General features: G+C 45.1%; 1 protein-coding gene across 1 annotated transcript; it reads right to left on the reverse strand.

The window, feature by feature from the left end:
* Positions 1-749: 749 nt before the first annotated feature.
* On the reverse strand, positions 750-21,980 carry GOLPH3 (golgi phosphoprotein 3). The gene is made up of 4 exons (XM_073543886.1): positions 21,568-21,980; positions 8,940-9,071; positions 5,433-5,547; positions 750-2,507 (listed from the first exon to the last, which is right to left on the reverse strand). The coding sequence occupies exons 1-4, from the start codon at positions 21,760-21,762 to the stop codon at positions 2,083-2,085; spliced, it is 867 nt and encodes a 288-aa protein (XP_073399987.1). The 5' UTR covers positions 21,763-21,980; the 3' UTR covers positions 750-2,082.
* Positions 21,981-23,131: the final 1,151 nt, after the last annotated feature.

A 23,131-nucleotide genomic window follows, 5' to 3' on the forward strand; every position in this document is an offset into this window, starting at 1 on the left:
ACATGAGACACCCAAAGAACCTAGATAACTTGGAGAAGATCTGCATGGAGGAGTGGGCCAAGATAACTCCAGAGACCTGTGCCGGCCTGATCAGGTCTTATAAAAGACGATTATTAGCTGTAATTGCAAACAAGGGTTATTCCACAAAATATTAAACCTAGGGGTTGAATAATAATTGACCCACACTTTTATGTTTAAAATTTATTAAAATTTAACTGAGCAACATAACTTTTTGGTTTGTAAGATTTATGCATCTGTTAATAAATCCTGCTCTTGTGTGAAGTTTGAAGGCTCTAACTTATTTGCATCTTATCAAACCTGCTAAATCTGCAGGGGGTTGAATACTACTTGTAGGCACTGTATATATATATACACACACACATACACACACACACATATATACATACATATATACACACACTGTACACACATATATTAATTAAATCCCTTGCAATAATAATGGTGTGTCTCCATTTAGTTTTTGCAATACCTCCTTCACACATGGCCACCTCCCATCCTCCTCTATGGATCACCAAATAGGGAGCAGTAGGTCTCCATTCTTCAGATACAGAAGTAGAACCCAAAATGCTGAATGTAAAGAAGCGGCGCTCCTCAGGGAGGCCCAGTACAGACAAGGGACTTTAGTTCAAATGGAAAAATCCTTTAATAGTGGAAAATCCCTTTAAGTAGTTGTCAGCAGGCGGGGGGGCAGCACAGTCCGCCTTAAGAAAACACACAGAAATCAGCAGTTTCAGGCACTTTAAAGATCATAGTTTATTTACTGTTTAATAAAAAGCTAGTATACAGAGGGAATCCGATACTGGCAGCCATCATCACTCGCTGCTCCTGCGACTACATGTACAGATCCCACAGACGCAGGTCAGGGAAGGGGGTGACGTAGCATCAACATAGTCTATGTACAGAGCCAAACTACGGAAGAAATGTGACAGGCAACACGGAGCTCAAACATTAATGTGCTAAAGCCGCAGAGCTGTACATACACGCAATTACTTCTAGAAATAAAAAAAAAAAAAAAAAAAAAAAAATTAGTTTTCAGAAGTTTTTTTTTTTTTTTTTTTACTTCCGGGTGAGAAGCTCCTGTAGTTGTGAACACGGGCATGCAACATTATAAAACGACAGGATGCGATGGTGTAGGAGAGACCGAGGACATTAAATACAAAACAAATGCACCAAAAATAATAAAAATGGTCACAAAAAAAAAAAAAAAAAAGTTTATGTAACAGGACAATGGCGCCACCGGTACATGCCAGTATTAATAAAAATGACACATGGACACATGTAGCACAGCAACTGTAGTTCACATTTCCATGTATGCTTATGATGGCAAACCCGCAGATCGGAGCCTAAAATGTGCAAGAGATCGGGCCGGACATGGGGTGTACATCCAAAATACTTAAAAGGGATGCTTTTTTTTGTACATGATTTACTATACAACTGGAACTATTTACACTATTTCATGGAATGTCCTCCCCCACCCCCCCCATCCCCAAAAAATGGCTTCCAAAAAAAAAAAAAAAAAAAAAAAAACAAAACAACAAAGAACCCATGAGACTCTTCTATGCAAAATAATTAAAATAAATCTACTTTATTCTAGGATTCTACTAACATCATTGAGGAGTGGAGGGGAAGAGCAAGTGTTAATCAGCAGCTTAAAAAGAAGGAAGGGATTAAAAAAGATGAAAAAAATAATTTTTACTTTTTTTATTGTGAAGTAACCGATGTAGAAATGGGAGAGAGTGATCAAGGCTTAGGGACTCAAAGGCCTTTTTGTGAAACGCGTTTCAACAGCATGGTAAACCTCCATGATGGGAGTTGAGGGGTGAAAGAAATAAAATAAGTCCCCAAAACCCTGCGTGCTTCCATCCATATCCCAGCGGAGCAGAACAGAACCACATCTGAGAGGTGCAGAAACGTAAGGAGAACTGGAATGCCAATATGGCAATAAGTACTCTCTGGACAGAAACGTGTCAACGTCCTTTTGAGGAGAGTCAAAAGCAAAATGACTGAAGACGTCGAGCAGAGACGACTGGATGAACACTCCCGTCCACTGGTTTCCTGTTCTTACTTTGTAAAGGTGGCCACGACGGCCCATAGGATTTCGCTAGCATTGGGCTTTATGGCCTCGACTTCAGGCTCTAGATCGAGGAGCTGTCGGACTCTCTTCATGGCCAAGTCATACTGGTCGTCTAGGAGTGGGGCAAAGGCGTTCTCAATGACGTCTGAGGAATGGGCTAGGTAGATGAGGGCCAGCAAACGCTTGTCCATGCGGTGAGGATCCTTCACCCACTTGTCCAGAACGGCTTCTTGCACTCTCTTGATGAGACGCTGCTTGATGTTGTTGTTGGTGAGCGGGTGCGTGGTCATGTCAAATAGCAGAAAGTTTTGTTTCTCAGTTGTCAGGACGCCTTTCTCCACCAGATTCTTGGCCAAACGTTCGCGGACGTTTCGTAACTGAAAATGGAGCTTCAAGGGGTTCCAGGTTTCGCCTGAAAAGTACAAGAAAGGTCAAATATAAGACAGTCAGCATTCAAGTTTATCTATATAGTACAGAAATGTAGGACTACTAGGCCAGTCACAGCGTTCGCTCTGATTACCAGGCCACAATATGCACTGGGGTGAGATGGGTGTCCTTTATAATTTTAGGAGGTGCACCACAAGTCTGTGCTGCGAGGCTGTGGCCGGTGACACATTAAACTTCCCACAGACATGAGAGCAAGGGAGAAACTGCCAAACTTCATCACTGCTAAGGCCACTAAGATCACAGGACCATACCATCATTACTGAGATCACAGGACTATACCATCATTACTGAGGATGCTGAGATCACAGGACCATACCATCATTCCTATCATCATTACTGAGGCGGCTGAGATCACAGGACCATACAATCATTACTGAGGATACTGAGATCACAGGACCATACCATCATTACGGAGGATGCTGAGATCACAGGACCATACCATCATTACTGAGGATGCTGAGATCACAGGACCATACCATCATTCCTATCATCATTACTGAGGCGGCTGAGATCACAGGACCATACAATCATTACTGAGGCTACTGAGATCACAGGACCATACCATCATTACTGAGGCTGCTGAGATCACAGGACCATACCATCATTACGGAGGATGCTGAGATCACAGGACCATACCATCATTACTGAGGATGCTGAGATCACAGGACCATACCATCATTACTGAGGATGCTGAGATCACAGAACCATACCATCATTACTGAGGATGCTGAGATCACAGAACCATACCATCATTACTGAGGATGCTGAGATCACAGGACCATACCATCATTACTGAGGTTGCTGAGATCACAGGACCATACCATCATTACTGAGGATGCTGAGATCACAGGACCATACCATCATTACTGAGGATGCTGAGATCACAGGACCATACCATCATTACTGAGGATGCTGAGATCACAGGACCATACCATCATTACTGAGGATGCTGAGATCACAGGACCATACCATCATTACTGAGGATGCTGAGATCACAGGACCATACCATCATTACTGAGGATGCTGAGATCACAGGACCATACCATCATTACTGCGGATGCTGAGATCAAAGGACCTATCATCATTACTGAAGCGGCTGAGATCACAGGACCATACAATCATTACTGAGGATGCTGAGATCACAGGACCATACCATCATTACTGAGGATGCTGAGATCATAGGACCATTTCATTATTACTGAGGCGGCTGAGATCACAGGACCATACCATCATTACTGAGGATGCTGAGATCACAGGACCATACCATCATTACTGAGGATGCTGAGATCACAGGACCATATCATCATTACTGAGATCACAGGACCATTTCATTATTACTGAGGCTGCTGAGACCACAGGACCATATCATCATTACTGAGGCTGCTGAGATCACAGGACCATATCATTGATGTGGAGGGTGCTGAGTTCACAGGACCATACCATTATTGTGGAGGCTGCTGAGATCACAGGACCTTATCATTGCTGAGATCACAGGACCATATCATGTAGCTCAGTGAGCGGGCCTATTCAATGATTGACAGTTCTCCATTGTGTACATGCTGAGATAACTGCCAATCACTAGTAGCACCAACCACTGGACTTATGCACACAAACATCAGGTATTACAATGAATAAAATACAAGTTATGCTGAATCTTTCGAAGATATTCTGCTCAGCATCTCCTCCTCTTTAGCATGCAGATCCACAGATTGGAGTGCATGTACGATGTGGCAGGTTCCCTTCACCAATGCAGTTTATATCTTGACACTCCCCGCTCCGTCCCGACAGCCCCACTTCTGTAATGGTTTGAGACAGACAGAACATTTTCTCCCTCAAACTTTTAGTGATGTGCAGAAGGAGTTTGTATGTTGCACTCAGCCCTCTGTCTGCTGCAGCCATAAATGAAGAGTGGGCTGGCTCAGGAAATGGACTAACCATGGCAGACAGCTCCGCCATCACATTCCCACACAGAGCACAAAGTCTGATGTTAAACTGGAGCTGCTGGGCCGCTGATATCTGGCCACGGCTGGAGCCTTCGGGAATGGATTAGTAATTTCGAAATATCTTAAAGGGAATCTGTCACCCATATATAGCGATATCATGTAAAGATATCACCCAATTGTGCGTCCCATAAGGATTCTATTAGGACTTTTGATTCCCCCTGACCCCGCACCTTTGATGCATAAATACCTTTTATATCTTGGTGGAGAAGTATGCAAATCGCTGCGGTCCGATGGGCGGGACTTATTCGTTTTCTTTCCTCCCCCTCCTCGGCTTTCTGAACGTAATCTTCATTTGTGAATAGCACAGATAACGCTGATTTCCAACTGTGGCCGAAGCATATAATCGCTACTGCGCATGCGCCGGTATTATCCAGCTCGGTCTATGCCCCGGAAATCTACACATGCAGGACACACTTCCGGGGCATAGACCGCGCTGAAAAATACCAGCGCATGCATAGTACCGATTATATGCTTCGCCCACGGTGGGGCAAAGCATACTGTGCAGGCGCGGAAAACGTTATCTGTGATATTCACAGATGAAGATTACGTTCAGCAAGCCGAGGTGGAAGGAGAAGGCGCATAAGCCCCGCCCATCGGACTGGACCGCGGTGATTTACATACATCTCAACCAAGATAAAAAAGGTATTTATGCATCAAAGGTGTGGGATCAGGGGGAATCAAAAGCCCCAATAGAATCCTTATGGGACGCACAATTGGGTGATATCTTTACATGATATCACTAAAAATGGGTGACAGATTCCCTTTAACCACTTTTTATCTCACTTATCCCCCTCCTTTACAGCAGCGGTGCCAGCCGGGAGTCTGTAGGCGATAAACTTGTCCATACAGCATCAAAGGACAACGTCGCTTATGACAAAGAATCTTACCGCTAAGAAGTTCAATCCAGCTCTGCACCGTCTCAGGGGTCGGGGTTTCTTTTATGTGCTTTAAGGCTTCGTCGAGCATAACATCTCCTGTGGGGGCATCAGATTTACAGATAACCTGCAAGATAGAAATACTGAAAGGTCAGAGACAGAAGCCATCACAAGTCATAGAAACAGCCATGTGGGAGAGGTGGACAGAATGTACTCTTTACGCAGGACTGAATGAGAAGATCGATTTAGATTTTTGTCCCCTCACCCAGGACAGCAAGTCGGGAATCAGCGAGCGGCCTGATTAGGCCGAACAGCTGTGTGAGGAGTTGGGGGGATTGCAATGACCAGAAGGTGTCCGGTGAGAAATGGTCGCCCCTTCACATTTAGCAGCCGGAGCACATATCTGCTGTCAGCTTGGGCCAATAGGGGGTAAAATTATACAAAACCAAATCTAATACTTTGCCCTACAAGCGAAGCGCTCCTTCCACCACCTCACTGGCGTACGCTCCGTTCTTTTCCCCCGCGCTCAGTCCTAACACTTATCCCTGTCACCAGTCCCATTGCTCCAGCAGTTCTGAGTGTCTGGGTTCATTCACAGAAGCAGATAAATCATTAATGACCGATCCGATCGTAACTCAGAACGAGCAAACGACATCAAGTGTTTATACGAGATGGCGGAATAGCGATCGGTGCATCGAACATTTTAACAGCAAATCCGGAACACAGATAAAGAGCTGCCGGCTCCGGTCACTCCTGGGTTTCATGTTCTGATTCTGTCCCATTTCAGCTCTGACAGATGACATTCATGTGGACATGGAGGTTACAAAACCGATGGAAACTGCAGCAGACGTGTCCTTACAAGTCACTGACCCCGGCCGTGATGGCACCGTCCATACAGTCAGGGTACAGAGGCGTCCATCCAGATTTTATCACTTTCACCGCACATCAGCCAACACTTAATGCCAGTGCAAAAGATATAAGTATCATACGCAAGGAAATCTCCCAAACAGAACTTTCAATTATGTTAATATCAGTTTAAAGGGTCCTGTCCTCGCTCCTGACACATCTGTCCTAGTACATAAGACTTCCCAATTCTGGAGAAACTTTTCTTAGAAGTCAGCTTTGTGCTCCTAGAAATGAATGATCTGACAACTGGGTGCTGCCACATCCCTTGTCGGCAGACTCTGTCCCTATCACTATCCGGCGGTGTAAGCTCCGATTGGGTCACCGTCAGATGATCCGTCGGGAGACAATCGCTTCCGTGGTTTCAAGTGCCAAGACGGAATTGTAACAACCCGAACCATGGACATATCAGCCATGTTTGGGGTGTCTAGGCTGGTGAACCATGTTTGGGGTGTCTAGGCTGGTGAACCATGTTTGGGGTGTCTAGGCTGGTGAACCATGTTTGGGGTGTCTAGGCTGGTGAACCATGTTTGGGGTGTCTAGGCTGGTGAACCATGTTTGGGGTGTCTAGGCTGGTGAACCATGTTTGGGGTGTCTAGGCTGGTGAACCATGTTTGGGGTGTCTAGGCTGGTGAACCATGTTTGGGGTGTCTAGGCTGGTGAACCATGTTTGGGGTGTCTAGGCTGGTGAACCATGTTTGGGGTGTCTAGGCTGGTGAACCATGTTTGGGGTGTCTAGGCTGGTGAACCATGTTTGGGGTGTCTAGGCTGGTGAACCATGTTTGGGGTGTCTAGGCTGGTGAACCATGTTTGGGGTGTCTAGGCTGGTGAACCATGTTTGGGGTGTCTAGGCTGGTGAACCATGTTTGGGGTGTCTAGGCTGGTGAACCATGTTTGGGGTGTCTAGGCTGGTGAACCATGTTTGGGGTGTCTAGGCTGGTGAACCATGTTTGGGGTGTCTAGGCTGGTGAACCATGTTTGGGGTGTCTAGGCTGGTGAACCATGTTTGGGGTGTCTAGGCTGGTGAACCATGTTTGGGGTGTCTAGGCTGGTGAACCATGTTTGGGGTGTCTAGGCTGGTGAACCATGTTTGGGGTGTCTAGGCTGGTGAACCATGTTTGGGGTGTCTAGGCTGGTGAACCATGTTTGGGGTGTCTAGGCTGGTGAACCATGTTTGGGGTGTCTAGGCTGGTGAACCATGTTTGGGGTGTCTAGGCTGGTGAACCATGTTTGGGGTGTCTAGGCTGGTGAACCATGTTTGGGGTGTCTAGGCTGGTGAACCATGTTTGGGGTGTCTAGGCTGGTGAACCATGTTTGGGGTGTCTAGGCTGGTGAACCATGTTTGGGGTGTCTAGGCTGGTGAACCATGTTTGGGGTGTCTAGGCTGGTGAACCATGTTTGGGGTGTCTAGGCTGGTGAACCATGTTTGGGGTGTCTAGGCTGGTGAACCATGTTTGGGGTGTCTAGGCTGGTGAACCATGTTTGGGGTGTCTAGGCTGGTGAACCATGTTTGGGGTGTCTAGGCTGGTGAACCATGTTTGGGGTGTCTAGGCTGGTGAACCATGTTTGGGGTGTCTAGGCTGGTGAACCATGTTTGGGGTGTCTAGGCTGGTGAACCATGTTTGGGGTGTCTAGGCTGGTGAACCATGTTTGGGGTGTCTAGGCTGGTGAACCATGTTTGGGGTGTCTAGGCTGGTGAACCATGTTTGGTGTGTCTAGGCTGGTGAACCATGTTTGGGGTGTCTAGGCTGGTGAACCATGTTTGGTGTGTCTAGGCTGGTGAACCATGTTTGGGGTGTCTAGGCTGGTGAACCATGTTTGGTGTGTCTAGGCTGGTGAACGTATGTATGGAAATATGGCGGCATTATTACTCTACTAGGAGGATCCCGTGGGAAAATATCACAAATTACACTTCAGCCCTGCACCGGTTTTCCCTTGCATATAATTAGCCATCCCACTCTCACCGAACCAGGAAAATGGATGAGGAGTGTGGATGGGGCCCTTTAAGATATCTAGAAATATAATGCAGCGATCTTACACCTCAGCCAGGTGCACGGTCATATTTGAAAGTGAGTAATGAATATAAAAAGGTTTATACCAAACTCAGTGAATGGACATGAAACTAAACTTTTATTTTAAGAGACTAAAAAAATAAGGTAATGTATATTCAGTAAAAACCAACTAAACATGAGTAAGGCATTACGGTTTTAATGCGTTGATTTTGCAGAATAGACGCTACCAGTTTATGACAAATATGTGCTTTGCACACCATCCCCAGGTCCGGCGCAGAGTCTCTGACGCTGCTCCCAGTGTCTGGCATTGGGTGATGTCTTAGCTCCACTGCCAATCAGTGAGCTCAGCCCGTAAAGACTGAACGCGCCGCTTGGAGCTGCCGATTGGCTGCGGCAGTGTTGCCATGACGGAAACTGTAAGCAGCGGTAGAGACTCAGTGCTGGACCCGGCCACAGTGAGTAAACTGCAGCTTGTTTCTGTAGCTCCCGATAATCCTACGTGTTCTCCGCCATCACAATCACTGATGGGTGTGGTGGCACGTTTTCGTTTCACGAGCTAGAAGACGCAAAGGCTGACAATTCTCGTCAACTCCATCACTCGTACCTTTCTTGCTAGGAGACTTTTACGCCTCATTCCACCGACTTCCAGGGTGATGCGCCCTCTGAACGCCAGCTCAATCAGCATGCACCCTCGTAGACCCGCCGATATGCAGTCGTTCCAGAAGGAGGTGTAGCCCTGCGAGAGAAAGCACAATAAGACTCAGTGATAATCGCTGCTCTGTGGTAATCAGAGATCGGGGTCATGTCAGCGATCACAGCGTACGGCCGGCAGACGGGGGTATAAGGCTCAGTCACTCAGGACAGGGGCAGAAACCAATGAGTAGAAGATCTCTGTCCCCGAGACCCTGGGGGCACCACTGATGGAGAAAACCACCCAGAGAGCCTAGTACATCACAATTCTGCAGGCTTCAGAGCTGAAATCTTAGAGCATCTCTTGCTAACTCAAGATCTACACTGTGCGCTCTGTTGACCTGCAGATTGGTACAGGGTGGTGACCAAATAAAGCCATGCCCCCGCAATTTCCGGTCAAGCATTTGACGCACATCTGAAATGCCCCCCCACATTCAGAAGCACGCTGGAGTACAGATCTCGTGGGAACATCGCTATGCCCACATTTAACCCCTTTCTGACTTTGGTCACAATAGTACACCCAAGGGCAGTACCCCTGCTTTGACGAGGGCTTCGGCGGTGAGCCCACATCAAAGCCGGGACATGTCAGCTGTATTGAACAGCTGGCATGTGCCCGCAATAGGCGCAGGTGGAATCGTGACCTGCCCGTGCCTATTAACACTGACAGCGGCATTTAACAAGCGCTTCCGGCTGCCGGGTCGGAAATATGCGCATTGCTGACCCCTGTCACGTGATCGGGGGTCAGCGAGGTGTTCGCATAACAACCAGAGGTCTCTTTGAGACCTCTATGGTTGTTGATGCCTGATTGCTATGAGCGCCACCCAGTGGACGGCGCTCATAGCAATGCTGTAATTCTGCTACATAGAGGCAATCTAAGCATCCCCTATATGAAGCAGAGGCGATCGAGTTGACGCAGGTTCTAGCCTCCCCCATGGAGGCTATTGAACCATGCCAAAATTTAAAAAAATAAATATATTTTAAATTATGAATAAAAAATATAAAAGTTTAAATAACCCCTCTTTCGCACCATTCAAAAAAAATAAAAAAAATAAAAAAATCACATATGGTGTCGCTGCATTCAGTATCACCCGATCTATCAATATAAAAAAAGGATTAACCTGATCGCTAAATGGCGTAGCGGTAAAATTCAAAGCGTACAAATTACATTTTTTTTTTTATCACTGCGACATTGCATTAACCCCTTCCCAACCTTTGACGCCACGAAGACATCACAACAGTCGGTGCCAATCCGACCCGTGACGCCAATGTGGCATCATGGGGAGATCGCGCTCCTGCAGGTCGGGTGACCGGGGTCACTGAAAGGTCACCAGTCTTTGCACCCCCCCCCCCCCCCCCGTGGCTACGATCACTCTGATTGGCTGTTGAAAGCCAAACAGCCAGAGTGAAGAGAAAAGGAAGATCCGGCACTGGAGACTTGATAAAATCCACGAAAAGTTTTATTCACATAATTTCATGATAAAACCATAAAGGGGAAAACAGACCCCCACGCCTGACGCGTTTCGAACCTTACACCAGGTTCTTCCTCAGAGACCTGTCTCTGAGGAAGAACCTGGTGTAAGGTTCGAAACGCGTCAGGCGTGGGGGTCTGTTTTCCCCTTTATGGTTTTATCATGAAATTATGTGAATAAAACTTTTCGTGGATTTTATCAAGTCTCCAGTGCCGGATCTTCCTTTTCTCTTCATGTTTGCAACACATGGTGGTCAGCCATTTGATCCCTAGGCACGACCGGCTTACAGGACTATTTTGGTGAGCACAAATTTCCCTTTCCCCTTCCTAAATTTCTAAACAGCCAGAGTGTTTGTAATATTTCACCAATGAAATTTGGTGAAATATTACAATCCAGCCATGACCGATGCTGCAATATCACCGGCCATGGCTGGAGACCACGATCTGACCCCCCCCCCCCCCCAACCGACGGGGCCGATCTGCCGCCGTTGTCAGTATTGGCTCCCCCTGCCTTCCGATCCCCCCCTCCCGGGTACATCCTGAGTCCAGGTGTCCCTGCTTCATCCTCCACGGGCGCCGCCATCTTCCAAAATGGCGGGCGCATGCGCAGTGCGCCCACCAAATCTGCCGGCCGGCAGATTCATTCATTCATTCCAGGTACATTTTGATCACTGTGATAAACCCTATCACAGTGATCAAAATAAAAAAAAGTAAATAATCCCCCCCCCTTTAGCACCCCCATAGATAGGGAAAATGAAATAAAGAAAATATATTTTTATTTTCCCATTAGGGTTAGGGTTGTTAGAAAAGAGGGGTTTGCACTGTTTAGGCACATCAGGGTGTCTTCCAAACACGACATGGCGCCACCATTGATTTCAGCCAATTTTGCGTTCAAAGTCAAACAGTACTCCCTCCCTTTCAAGCCCTGACATGTGCCCAAACAGTGGTTTACACCAACATATGGGGTATCAGCGTACTCAGGAAAAATTGCACAACAACTTTGGGGATCTAATTCCTCCTGTTACCCTTGTGAAAATAAAAAATTGTGGACTAAAAAAATCATTTTGAGGAAAAAAAAAATATTTTTATTTTCACGGCTCTGCGTTATAAACTTTTATGAAGCCCTTGGGGGTTCAGAGTGCTCACCGCATATCTAGAAAAGTTCCTTGGGGGGGAGGGGGGGGATCTAGTTTCCAAAATAGTGTCACTTGTGGGGGAGCTCCAATGTTTAGGCGCACAGGGGCTCTTCAAACGCGACATGGTGTCCGCTAACGATTGGAGCTAATTTTCCATTCAAAAAGTCAAATGGCGCTCCTTCCCTTCCGAGCCCTGCCGTGCGCCCAAACAGTGGTTTATGACCACATATGAGGTATCAGTGTACTCAGGAGAAATTGCCCAACAAATTTTAGGATACATTTTATACTGCTGCCCATGTGAAAATGAAAAAATTGAGGCGAAAAGAAAATTTGTGAATAAAAAAGTACTTTCATTTTTATGAATCAATTTGTGAAGCACCTGGGAGTTCAAAATGCTCACTATGCATCTAGTTAAGTTCCTTAGGGGGTCTAGTTTCCAAAATGGGGTCATTTGTGGGGGAGCTCCAAAGTTTAGGCACACAGGGGCTCTCCAAACACGACATGGTGTCCGCTAACGATTGGAGCTAATTTTCCATTCAAAAAGTCAAATGGCGCTCCTTCCCTTACGTGCGCCCAAACAGTGGTTTCCCCCCCCCCACCCACATATGGGGTTTCAGTTTACTCAGGACAAATTGGACAACAACTTTTGGGGTCCACTTTCTCCTTTTACCCTTGGGAAAATAAAAAAAAATTGTTGCTAAAAGATCATTTTTGTGACTAAAAAGTTAAATGTTCATTTTCTCCTTCCATGTTCCTTCTGCTGCTGTGAAACACCTGAAGGGTTAATAATCTTCTTGAATGTAGCTTTGAGTAGCTTGAGGGGTGCAGTTTTTAGAATGGTGTCACTTTTGGGTATTTTCAGCCATATAGGCCCCTCAAACTGACTTCAGATGTGAGGTGGTCCCTAAAAGAAATGGTTTGGTAAATTTTGTTGTAAAAATGAGAAATCGCTGGTGAACTTTTAACCCTTATAACTTCCTAACAAAAAAAAAAAAAAAAATTGTTTCCAAAATTGTGCTGATGTAAAGTAGACATGTGGGAAATGTTATTTATTAATTTTGTGTCACATAACTCTCTGGTTTAACAGAATAAAAATTCAAAATTTGAAAATTGCAAAATTTTCGTCAAATTTCCGATTTTTTCACAAATAAACGCAAAAAATATCGACCTAAATTTACAGCTATCATGAAGCCCAATATGTCACGAAACACAATCTCAGAATCGCTAGGATGCGTTGAAGCGTTCCTGAGTTATTACCTCATAAAGGGACACTGGTCAGAATTGCAAAAATTGGCCCGGTCATTAAGGTCAAAATAGGCTGGGTCATGAAGGGGTTAAAATGCAATAACAGGCGATCAAAAGATTGTATCTACACAAATAGTATCCTTAAAAACATCAGCTCGGTGTGCAAAAATTAAGCCATCACTCGACCCGAGATTACAAAAAAATGGAGACGCTATGGGTCTCGGAAAATGGGGCAATTTAATATTTTTTTTTTTTTTTTAATAAAGTTTGGAATTATTTTTCACCACTTACATAAAAGAGAACCTAGACATGTTTGATGTCTATGAACTCATAATGACCTGGAGAATCATAATGGCAGGTCAGTTTTAGCATTTAGTGTACCTAGAAAAAAAAGTTAATCAAAAAACATGTGAGATTACACTTTGTTTTGCGATTTCACCGCACTTGGAATTTTTTCCCGTATTCGAGTACACGACACGGTAAAACCAATGGGGTCTTTCAAAGGTACAACTCGCCCCCCAAAAAATAAGCCCTCACTTGGCCATATTGACAAAAAAATAAATAAATAAAAAAAGTTATGGCTCTGGGAAGAAGGGGAGTGAAAAACGAAAACGTAAAACAAAAAAAAAAGAAAAAAGAAAAGAGCTGAGGTCATTAAGGGGTTAATATTCACCGTCATCCTCCTTCATTCCCATCAGGACAACCCCCATACGCATTAGAGAAGTGGTCAATGCCGACAAAATCGGCAGCTTTAACCAGGAGGACCATTAAACATCAGGTCTTGTTCTGTAATCTAATACATTACAGGAGTTCAGCTGAGTGGCCAGGAGAGGGTCTGCTGACATACTTACTGACTGTTTCCAGCAAAACCAGTTGTACATGTGACTCTGGGGAATAAAGCAGAGGAGAGCATTTTCTCTAGCGAGATCCAGAAGCGGCAGTGCCCGTGGCGTACTACAAGGTGCCCATAGTAAAGCATACAGCGGTGTAATGACACGCAGCATGGTCACCGGTGCAGGTTGCTAGGCGACCGGTAGATCGCTGTACAATAGCTGGATTCTTCCTGCAGATGTCATTTCCCTTATCTGGCCGTGTTGTCTAGTCTTACTTCCTGAGGAAATATTCAAGGCTGCAAAGCTGAAGCCGAGCGAGTGAATAAAACCTTATTCCAATGCTGAGGATGGTTTACTGAGCTGTATGGGCTTTATAGCAGGGGCCCCCAATAAGCCACAACAGATGGCCGCTATGCAGGATCAACTCCTTCCCTCATGCCCAGCATAACCGTCACGGCTCCCGTATAACCTGCCTGATCTTTTATAGGGTAGCGTCCGTTATAAAGACCACCCAGTCTGACAGATTTCATTAAACTCTGGAAGCAAAACTTCTTCCTGGTGGCCTGCAAGGATTAATGGCGTAAACAGCATGTCTTCATGTACAAAGAGCTAAACCAGAGAATTCTAGTGTCGAACGGCGGCACAAGCAGCCCATAAACGGGTGTAAGATGATGCGGATACTGTACATGTAAATCAGAGCGCCGATGGCCCAGCGGGAGATCGAGAGGCCTGCAGACATATAACAACGTGTAAAGGACACCATGGTGACCGGACATCCAGCATGGGGACCGGTGACGAAATCCAAGGGCCCCGGTAGGTAAGGAGTTTCAAGGAAGAAGTAGACTTTACAGCATACAAACCTTCCATCTGCAATATGCCCAGTACCACATACAGAAGAACTGCTGGTTCCAAAAGCACCAAAAACATTTCCAGTTGAGTAAAGTGAGGAGGAAGAAGAGAGCTTGGTGTCAAAGTATCTTCCTCTCATGACCCAGACTTTCTGTCCGCAACCTCAGGTTATCCAGAACTTATAACACAAAGTGAAGTGAACCATCGTGTTATAGATTTGGACCTGGCCAGGAGTAAGGCTGAGCTCTTAGGCTCCAGAAGTGGATGAGGCCGATGTTTGCTCTGTAACTGTGATGACGATCTTGTCCAATACTTCTTCATGGAGGGCAATATTGCGGAATACAACAACATCAACTATTTAATGGAAGCTTCTTCAAGATGAGGAGTTCCTCTGTTTCAGAGCAGTGAAAAGGCAGCATGGGTAACATTAGTGGTATTTTGGGGGAAACTCAAGTGCAAATAACTATAGAGTTCGCGGAAAATCTCAAAACATACAGAGGTCTTGGTTGCAACATGTCCTAAAGATTCATTTGTCAGATTCGCATCTAGACCCGTATCTACCAAACTGTGGAGGAGTGACGAGCGCAGTGAAAGATTGCACCAAAATGTTGCAGCTATGGAAAAAAGGTATCAAGAACAATGGAATCCATCAATGCTTGCAGATTACTGCTGGACAATGGTAAGAGATGATCAGATGCAAGAGTGTGAGAGACAAGCAAAAAAAAAAAAGAGTGGTCACTGAATGAGGACCAAATGTTGTAGAGCAATTTCAGTAACTTTATAATTCACAATAGTCATAGAATCATAGAATCGTAGAGTTGGAAGGGACCTCCTGGGTCATCTGGTCCAACCTCCTGCTCAAAGCAGGATTCGCTAAATCATCCCAGACAGATGTCTGTCCAGCCTCTGTTTGAATACTTCCATTGAAGGAGAACTCACCACCTCTCGTGGCAGCCTGTTGCACTCATTGATCACCCTCACTGTCAAAAAGTTTTTTCTAATACCTAATCTGTGTCTTCTCCCGTTCAGTTTCATCTCATTGCTTCTAGTCTTTCCTTGTGCAAATGAGAATAAAGATGATCCTTCTACAATGTGACAGCCCTTGAGATATTTGTAGACAGAAATTAAGTCTCCTCTCAGTCTTTTTAGCAAGCTAAACATTCCCAAATCCTGCAACCTTTCCTTATACTTTTTACTTATTGGAATTGTTACCATGTTTCCTTTAAATAAATATCAGAAAATTGGTATAACAAAATAGTCTGCATCTTTATATTTCCAAAAATAATAATGTTTCAAAGTACTGAATCTTATGTGCATTAATTATATGTAGCAGTAAAAGGAAAACAGAGAGAAACAAGAGACAACTAAACATTTTGTCAGATTTGAATTCAGGAGGTGAAAATCATTAAGAAATGGCTCATTTCATCACTGAAACTGACGACTTTGGGAAATATGTAGAACAGTGTAATCAGCATAGTCGCCCCTCGTTAAAGACCAGAAGAATAAACTACGTTTTATCATCAGAGGGTGTTGGGGTGACATGGGTCCTGCATCAGTCCCAAAATCAGATTGAAAAGAACCATAACAGCCCATTTTTCTTCAAGTGCCTCCTTATTGTGCATCTTGAATCAGCCGCTAGCTTTAAGCCCTTAACGACCGCCGATACGCCTTTTAACGGCGGTAATTGAGTGTACTAAAACCACAGCGCCGTTAATTCACGGCGCTGGAGAAAGTACATAGCGCCCCCCAGTGTCGGATTTTCTCTGGGGTCTCAGCTGCCAGGGGTAGCCGAGACCCCAGAGAACATGAATCGGTCGATTTTTACCGACCCTGCTTTTGCGATCGCCGTTATTAACCCTATAACGGCGACCGCAAAAAAAAACCCTGCGAAATTATGCATTAAATTTCTCTTTCCTCTGATGTGATCGCACATCAGAGGAGAGAGAAATAGGGTCCCCGATCCCCCCCCCCCCCGTACCTCTCCGTGGTCCTCCGTCACCTCCCGGTGGTCCCACGTCCCGCCGGCGTCCTCTGATGGGCGCCGCCATCTTGAAAATGGCGGGCGCATGCGCAGTGCGCCCGCCAGGAATCTGTCGGCTCCGGCTGGAAGATTCCATTATTTTGATCACTATGATAAACGATCATAGTGATCAAAATAAAAAAAAAAAAAATAGTACATAACCCCCCCCTGTTTATCACCCCCTTATATAGGCAAACATAATGAAATTAAGAAAATATATTTTTTTTTCAGCTTTCCATTAGGGTTAGGGCTAGGGTTGGGCTCGGGTTAGGGCGAACTAGGATTAGGGTTAGAATTGGGATTAGGGTTAGGGATTATGGTTAGGGGTGTGTTGGGGATAGGGCTGGAGCAAGAATTGAGGGGTTTCCACTATTTACCAACTTTGGGGGTCTAAAAAAAAAAATCACTTTTGTGGAAATAAAAAATACTTTTTCACGGCTCTGCATTTATAAACTTCTGTGAAGCGCTTGGGGGTTCAAAGTGCTCACCACACATCTAGATAAGTTCCTTAGGGGGTCTAATTTGCAAAATGGGGTCACTTGTGGGGGGTTTCCACTGTTTAGGCCCATCAGGGGCTCTGCAAACGCAACATGATGCCTGCAGACCATTCCATCAAAGTCTGCATTCCAAAATGGCACTCCTTCCCTTCCGAGCTCTCCCATGCGCTCAAACAGTGGTTCCCCCCACATATGGGGTATCGGCGTACTCAGGACAAATCGCACAACAACTGTGGGGGTATGATTTCTCCTGTTACCCTTGTAAAAATAATTTGGGGGCGAAAAGATCATTTTTGTGGAAAAAAAATGGATTTCTTATTTTCACTGCTCTACGTTATAAACTTCTGTGAAGCACTTGAAGGTTTCCAAAATGGGGTCACTTGTTGGAATTTTCCACTGTTTAGGCACATTAAGGGCTCTCCGAACGCAACATGGCATCCGATCTCAATTCCAGCCAATTCTGCGTTGAAAAAGTCAAACGGCGCTCCATCCCTTGCGAGCTCTGCCGTGTGCTGAAAAAGTGGTTTACCCCCACATATGGGGTATCGGCGTATTCAGGAGAAATTGTACAACAAATTTTGTGGTTGATTCTCTCTTTTAACACTTGTGAAAATAAAAAAAATTTGTTCTGAAGTAAATTTTTTGAAAAAAAAAGTTAAATGTTAATTTTTTCCTTCCACATTGCTTTAGTTCCTGTGAAGCACTTAAAGGGTTAATAAACTTCTTGAATGTGCTTTTGAGCACCTTGAGGGGTCTAGTTTTTACAATGGTGCCACTTTTGGGTATTTTCTGTCATGTACACCCCTCAAAACGACTTTAAATATGATGTGGTCCCTAAAAAAAATGGTTTTGTAAATTTAGTTGTAAAAATGAGAAATCGCTGGTCAACCTTTAACCCTTATAACTTCCTAACAAAAAAAAAAATTTTGCTTCCAAAATTGTGCTGATGTAAAGTAGACATGTGGGAAATGTTATTTATTAAGAAATTTGTGTGACACATCTCTGTGATTTAAGGGCATAAAAATTTAAAGTTTTAAAATTGCAAAATTTTCGCCATATTTCCGTTTTTTTCATAAATAAACAAGACTTATCGAAGAAATTTTACCACTAACATGAAGTACAATATGTCATGAAAAAAAAGTCTCAGAATCAGCGGGATCCATTAAAGCATTCCAGAGTTATAACCTCATAAAGGGAGAGTGGTCAGGATTGTAAAAATTGGCCCGGGCATTAAGCTGCAAACTGGCTCTGTCACTAAGGGGTTAAGAGAGTCCTGTATTTCTTTTGATGTCATTTGTGGGTTTTTCTTTGCATCCCAAACAATTTTCCTGGCATTTGTCACAGGTGAGGATGTTACCTTTAGTAGCCATTCAAACCCATTTGTATCGACGTCTCTGCATGTTATCAGGCCAAAATCACCAGGGTATGTAAACTTTTGATCAGGGTCATTTGGATGTTTTGGGTTGTCATTATGATGTAAAAAGAGAAAACACAGTAGTCTGACAATAAATGGCTTCACCCAACCACTGACCATGAGTGGAGAAAAAGTTTTGGTGTTATTCATATTCTCTGAAAAAAGGCCAAGAAAGAAAAAATTCTGCCGGTGTATGTAAACTTTTGAGCACAACTGTATGTTTAGAAATTAATTTTTGCTTTTTAAGAGTATTTATTAAAAGTTAAATTTAATTTCTACATTATAGGGTGAGGTTTTTATAAATGTATGTACTTAAGGGTATCTATTGTATTCATTTTACCATTTAATGTACTGAAAAACGGAAAAATAATCCCACGTGCAGAGAAATTTGCAGAACGAAAACAAACCAAAGCATCTGCGATTCGATAACACAATGTCATATGTCAGGCAGTGGTCAGAGGAGTTGTCTCAAGTTCATGAATAGGTTTGCAATTTACCCATTATCAAAAAACTCTTCTCCATTGCCAAGGATGCTGCTATGGTTCTCGGCCGCTCAAGTCCTCTTTACACAGGACGATGTGCTGTTGAGAAGGATAATCTTATTTGCAGCCCAAAAGATTTTTTCACCCGACTAGCAAGTGTTTTAATCATTTATCGACAGCTTGTTTAAACAACACAATTTTCCTCGTTCACGATAAAAGCGCAGCGTGAACGCCCCTGGGACACGGGTTTGTGAAGGCCTCTTGTATGCTGATTACTATTGCCATAGGGGATAATTTAGCAGGGTAGGTATTGCGTTCTGCTTCTGCCTCTCCCAGCAACTCTGTGCTTGTAGCCACTTACCAAACATGCCCCATTAGTCCTCACAGGGCCGATACACTGCAGAATGTCGCCAGTGATAAGATGTGCACAGAGTTTTGCTGTTTTATGGGGTTTTCTTTGTGCCGCCGATTTGCACTGCAAAGAGTAAAATCAAATCACAGTCCGACACGCTGATGATTGAGAATTTGCACCGCTGGTCGCTTTATATAGCGGGTAAATCTCAATTTCTTTCTACTGTACCGTGAGAATCTTCCGCACATGCACAAGTCAGAACATACTTGTTTCCTATTTGTGCTGTGGTTTTTTACCCCCTGCTGGAAAATCTACTGTGATGTTCCTGTACAAGCAGGATCCCAACTCACTGAGGATTTATACTATTTTATAGATTCTCTCTCTGCATGTGTAGAGCCTTGTCTAGAGCTATCTGTGGGACTGAAGCTGCTGCCAACTACAAGTCTCAGCAATGCCCGTCCCTGTGGGATAAATGACAGTACAGTAAATCCTGTACACTACTACGGCCTAACTATAGAGGACATATACAACCCCCCATAATGGCTATCCGCGGGCCTATATCTGCCATCGGGGGGGGGCAGGGAATCGGACATCCTGACTCCAACACGAGCACTTCACACATCAAAATAGTAAAGGCAACTGCTTCAAGGGCAATTCCCCAATATACAGACCTGTGTGTTTCCTTACATTACAAAAAAGATACAACACCTGATTCACAAAAAACTGTGCCAGGACAATGGATGATCCCCACTGGCACAGAGCCACACGCCCCGACCCCATAATAACCAGCAGAAGCACAGCGTCCGTCCAGGAGACCTGAGAAATTATATTTATAGCCGTAATAAGCTGAATATTACCATCAGGATCCACCATCTCCATACCCCGAAGCCACAGAAATGACAAAGCAATGTTTATTGTTTGCTCATTATCAGTCCTGGAAGTGCCGGTGATAGAAGAGCAGAAGACGGCAAGAGAGCCACACGCCGCGCACAAAAGATGCATGTAGCAGAGCTGAATCAGTCGCCCAGCACTCACCAGGGGAGGATCACATAACACTCGTGAGGTACGTGCAGCGCGGACAGCTGTGCTAAACGCGTCCATACGGTTACATCAGCCAACGTCCTTCCTAGCTACGTCTGGATGATATCTCCCTGACAGACCGGCCACAGCGCACCTTCCCCCTCATCTCCCATGGGCCACAGCGCACCTTCCCCCTCATCTCCCATGGGCCACAGCGCACCTTCCCCCTCATCTCCCATGGGCCACAGCGCACCTTCCCCCTCATCTCCCATGGGCCACAGCGCACCTTCCCCCTCATCTCCCATGGGCCACAGCGCACCTTCCCCCTCATCTCCCATGGGCCACAGCGCACCTTCCCCCTCATCTCCCATGGGCCACAGCGCACCTTCCCCCTCATCTCCCATGGGCCACAGCTATACGTGCTCACAGATCTCATACACTGGAGGAGTCCTTGTATGATTTTTTTTTGCTGTAACATTGAGGGGTCTTCAAAGCCCCTTTGGCATGGCCGAGAGCTCAGAGTACAGTTAGGCGCCATTAATTTACATACTGAGCAGTGTCCTATCCTGGTGACACCGCGCTCGGTATACGCTCTCATCTGCGGACCCTCCGCGGTGACACTGAGCACGCCGTCATCAGAATAGGATAAAGTGCTCAGTCCGCAGACTCAGGGGGTGTAACGATGCGCTGAAGCCCCTCGTTGTCATGCAAAAAAAACAAAGGTCAACATTTTATTCCGACGTCTAAACTTCAGTTCTGATTTTCTAGGCGCTCGCTTCCCTACGCACCGGTCTGTGGGGGTGACCAGCGTTTAGGGGGTTACCCAAGCCCCTTAATTGGGGCCAAATGTTACCACTGACGGCAAAGCGGCTCCAGGTCCCAGAGATATAAGAAGACCCCTATAGTCAATGTCCAAAATGGTGACCGCTGCAGACAATCACTGCCCTCGGCGGCAGCAGCATGGAGCTCGGTGACTGGCTGCAGGCAGAGGTGGGAGAAGCGTCCTCATCACCTCCTCTTAGCACAATGGTTGTTTCTAAGAACCCCCTGCACATTGTGGAATCCAGCAGCCCCATGTAAACAGCGCAGAATGGGGGGGGGGGTGTCACGTGACCTATACAGGCTAGAGTAGGCAGTAGAATAAGTCAATACTATATATAACCGGGGTCACCTGTGGAGAGGAGCTGTCACGATATGACGTCACGATACGTCGCGGCCTCACTCACCTCCCGGTCCTTGAGCCCCAGCAGCAGCACCTCCTCCATCAGGGTGAGCCTGGCCTCCTTGTCCCCGGCCCGCTCCTCGTCCTCCTGCTCCTCCCGCTCCTCTGTCTGGCCCTCGGCCGCCCTCTCCCGGTCGCTGCGGGAGGCCTCGGTGCGGCGCTGCACCAGGCCGGAGTTGCGCTGGGTGACGGACGTCATGTCTGAGGTGGGGGAGGGGGGGTGTAATGTGAGGTCACGTGCTGCACTGGGGGAGGGCTATCTGCAGGCCCAGGCTGCGCTCATCAGGCCGCGAGCACTCTCCTCCTCCCCCCGGTGCTGCCGTCTCCGGTTCTGCTGCTGCCAGGAAGGAAGAAACCGCTTCTCCTCCTCCTCCTCGGTATTCGGCCAAGATGGCGGCTCCCGCTGACGTCACCAGAGGATGTGGCACGAACTTGTTCAAAGGGGGAGGAACTGGGGCTGACAGCGGAAGTGACGTCACGGTGAAGGGATGAGGCGATCGGGACAAGCGCCCTCTGCTGGTCAGGAAGAAAATATTGAAAAAGGAGGCGGAGTCTCCTACAGCAACCAATCAGAAAACACAGCCCCCAAGATTGGTTACTAGGGGCAACTGTTATTTTTCCCCGGTCCTCTGAACCCCCAGATTTCATTTTTTTCCTTTTTTTTCTTCCATAACCGTTTTCTTCCTCCGTCCCCGTCGCTCCGAGCGCCGGCTTGACTTTTTTTGTAGGATGATTTGTAGTTATTAATTCACTTTACCATTTAATGTACTGAAAAATGAGGGGGAAAAAATCCAAAATAAGGTGAAAAAGACGCAATACCGAGATGCGCTTTGGGGGCCAGAAATGTCGGCTGACAATACGTCTGTGCGCATAAAGTTTTTTTTTTTTGTATTATTGTTTTATTATTAATTTTATTATTTTAGCGGCAAATTTGAAAAATAAAAAGTCAGTCAAACTCTCGGGGGGTTTTGTGTGTCCCCTTTTTTTATTTTTCTATCCCGGAGCCGTGCGAGGGTCGGACAGAACAATCTCTTCTAACAAAAGAAAACCCGATTCCCCGATGGGATAAATAATTCTAGATTTTGAATAGACTTTTGCTGATTTTTTTTTTTTAAATATTTTTAAAAAACTTATTTTTTTTACATTATACTTTAATTTTTGACCCTGCGATCGCCTGGAACTGTAAGACTTCAGTGTTCTCAGTGAACAGAACATTTTTTTTTTTCATTATTTTTTTTAATTAATTGTTTTAGGATTTTAGAAATGAAAAAAAAAAAAAAAATTTGTAAAAAAAAAAAATCCTTTGGGTTCGTGGTACACTTTTTTTATTAGAATTTTTCCATCAGGGCTTGTTTTTCATGTGGTGAGCTGATGGCTTTATCGATAAATACGATTTATTTTTAATGTATGGGATAAATTATTCTATATTATGTTAGACGGAACTTTTACAGCTTTGGCGAAAACAAATATTCTTACTTTTTTCTTTATATTTAACCTAAAAAAGTTGATTTTAATTTTTGTTTATATGAATTTATATAATTGCCTTGTAATGTTTTCATTTCGTGTTC

This window comes from Dendrobates tinctorius, unplaced genomic scaffold (assembly GCF_039654945.1).
Source record: "Dendrobates tinctorius isolate UK_male_01 unplaced genomic scaffold, ASM3965494v1 ptg000135l, whole genome shotgun sequence".
Lineage (NCBI taxonomy): Eukaryota > Metazoa > Chordata > Amphibia > Anura > Dendrobatidae > Dendrobates > Dendrobates tinctorius.

Bases quoted from the DNA above. Each gene is read 5' to 3' on its own strand.
- GOLPH3 (XM_073543886.1), bottom strand. From the start codon at position 21,762: ATGACGTCCGTCACCCAGCGCAACTCCGGCCTGGTGCAGCGCCGCACC. The intron at 5,548-8,939 runs GTACGAGTGATG...TCTATCTTGCAG, and splicing joins AAAGTCTCCTAGCAAGAAAG to GTTATCTGTAAATCTGATGC. The intron at 2,508-5,432 runs GTAAGATTCTTT...TGTACTTTTCAG, and splicing joins CTGGATTGAACTTCTTAGCG to GCGAAACCTGGAACCCCTTG.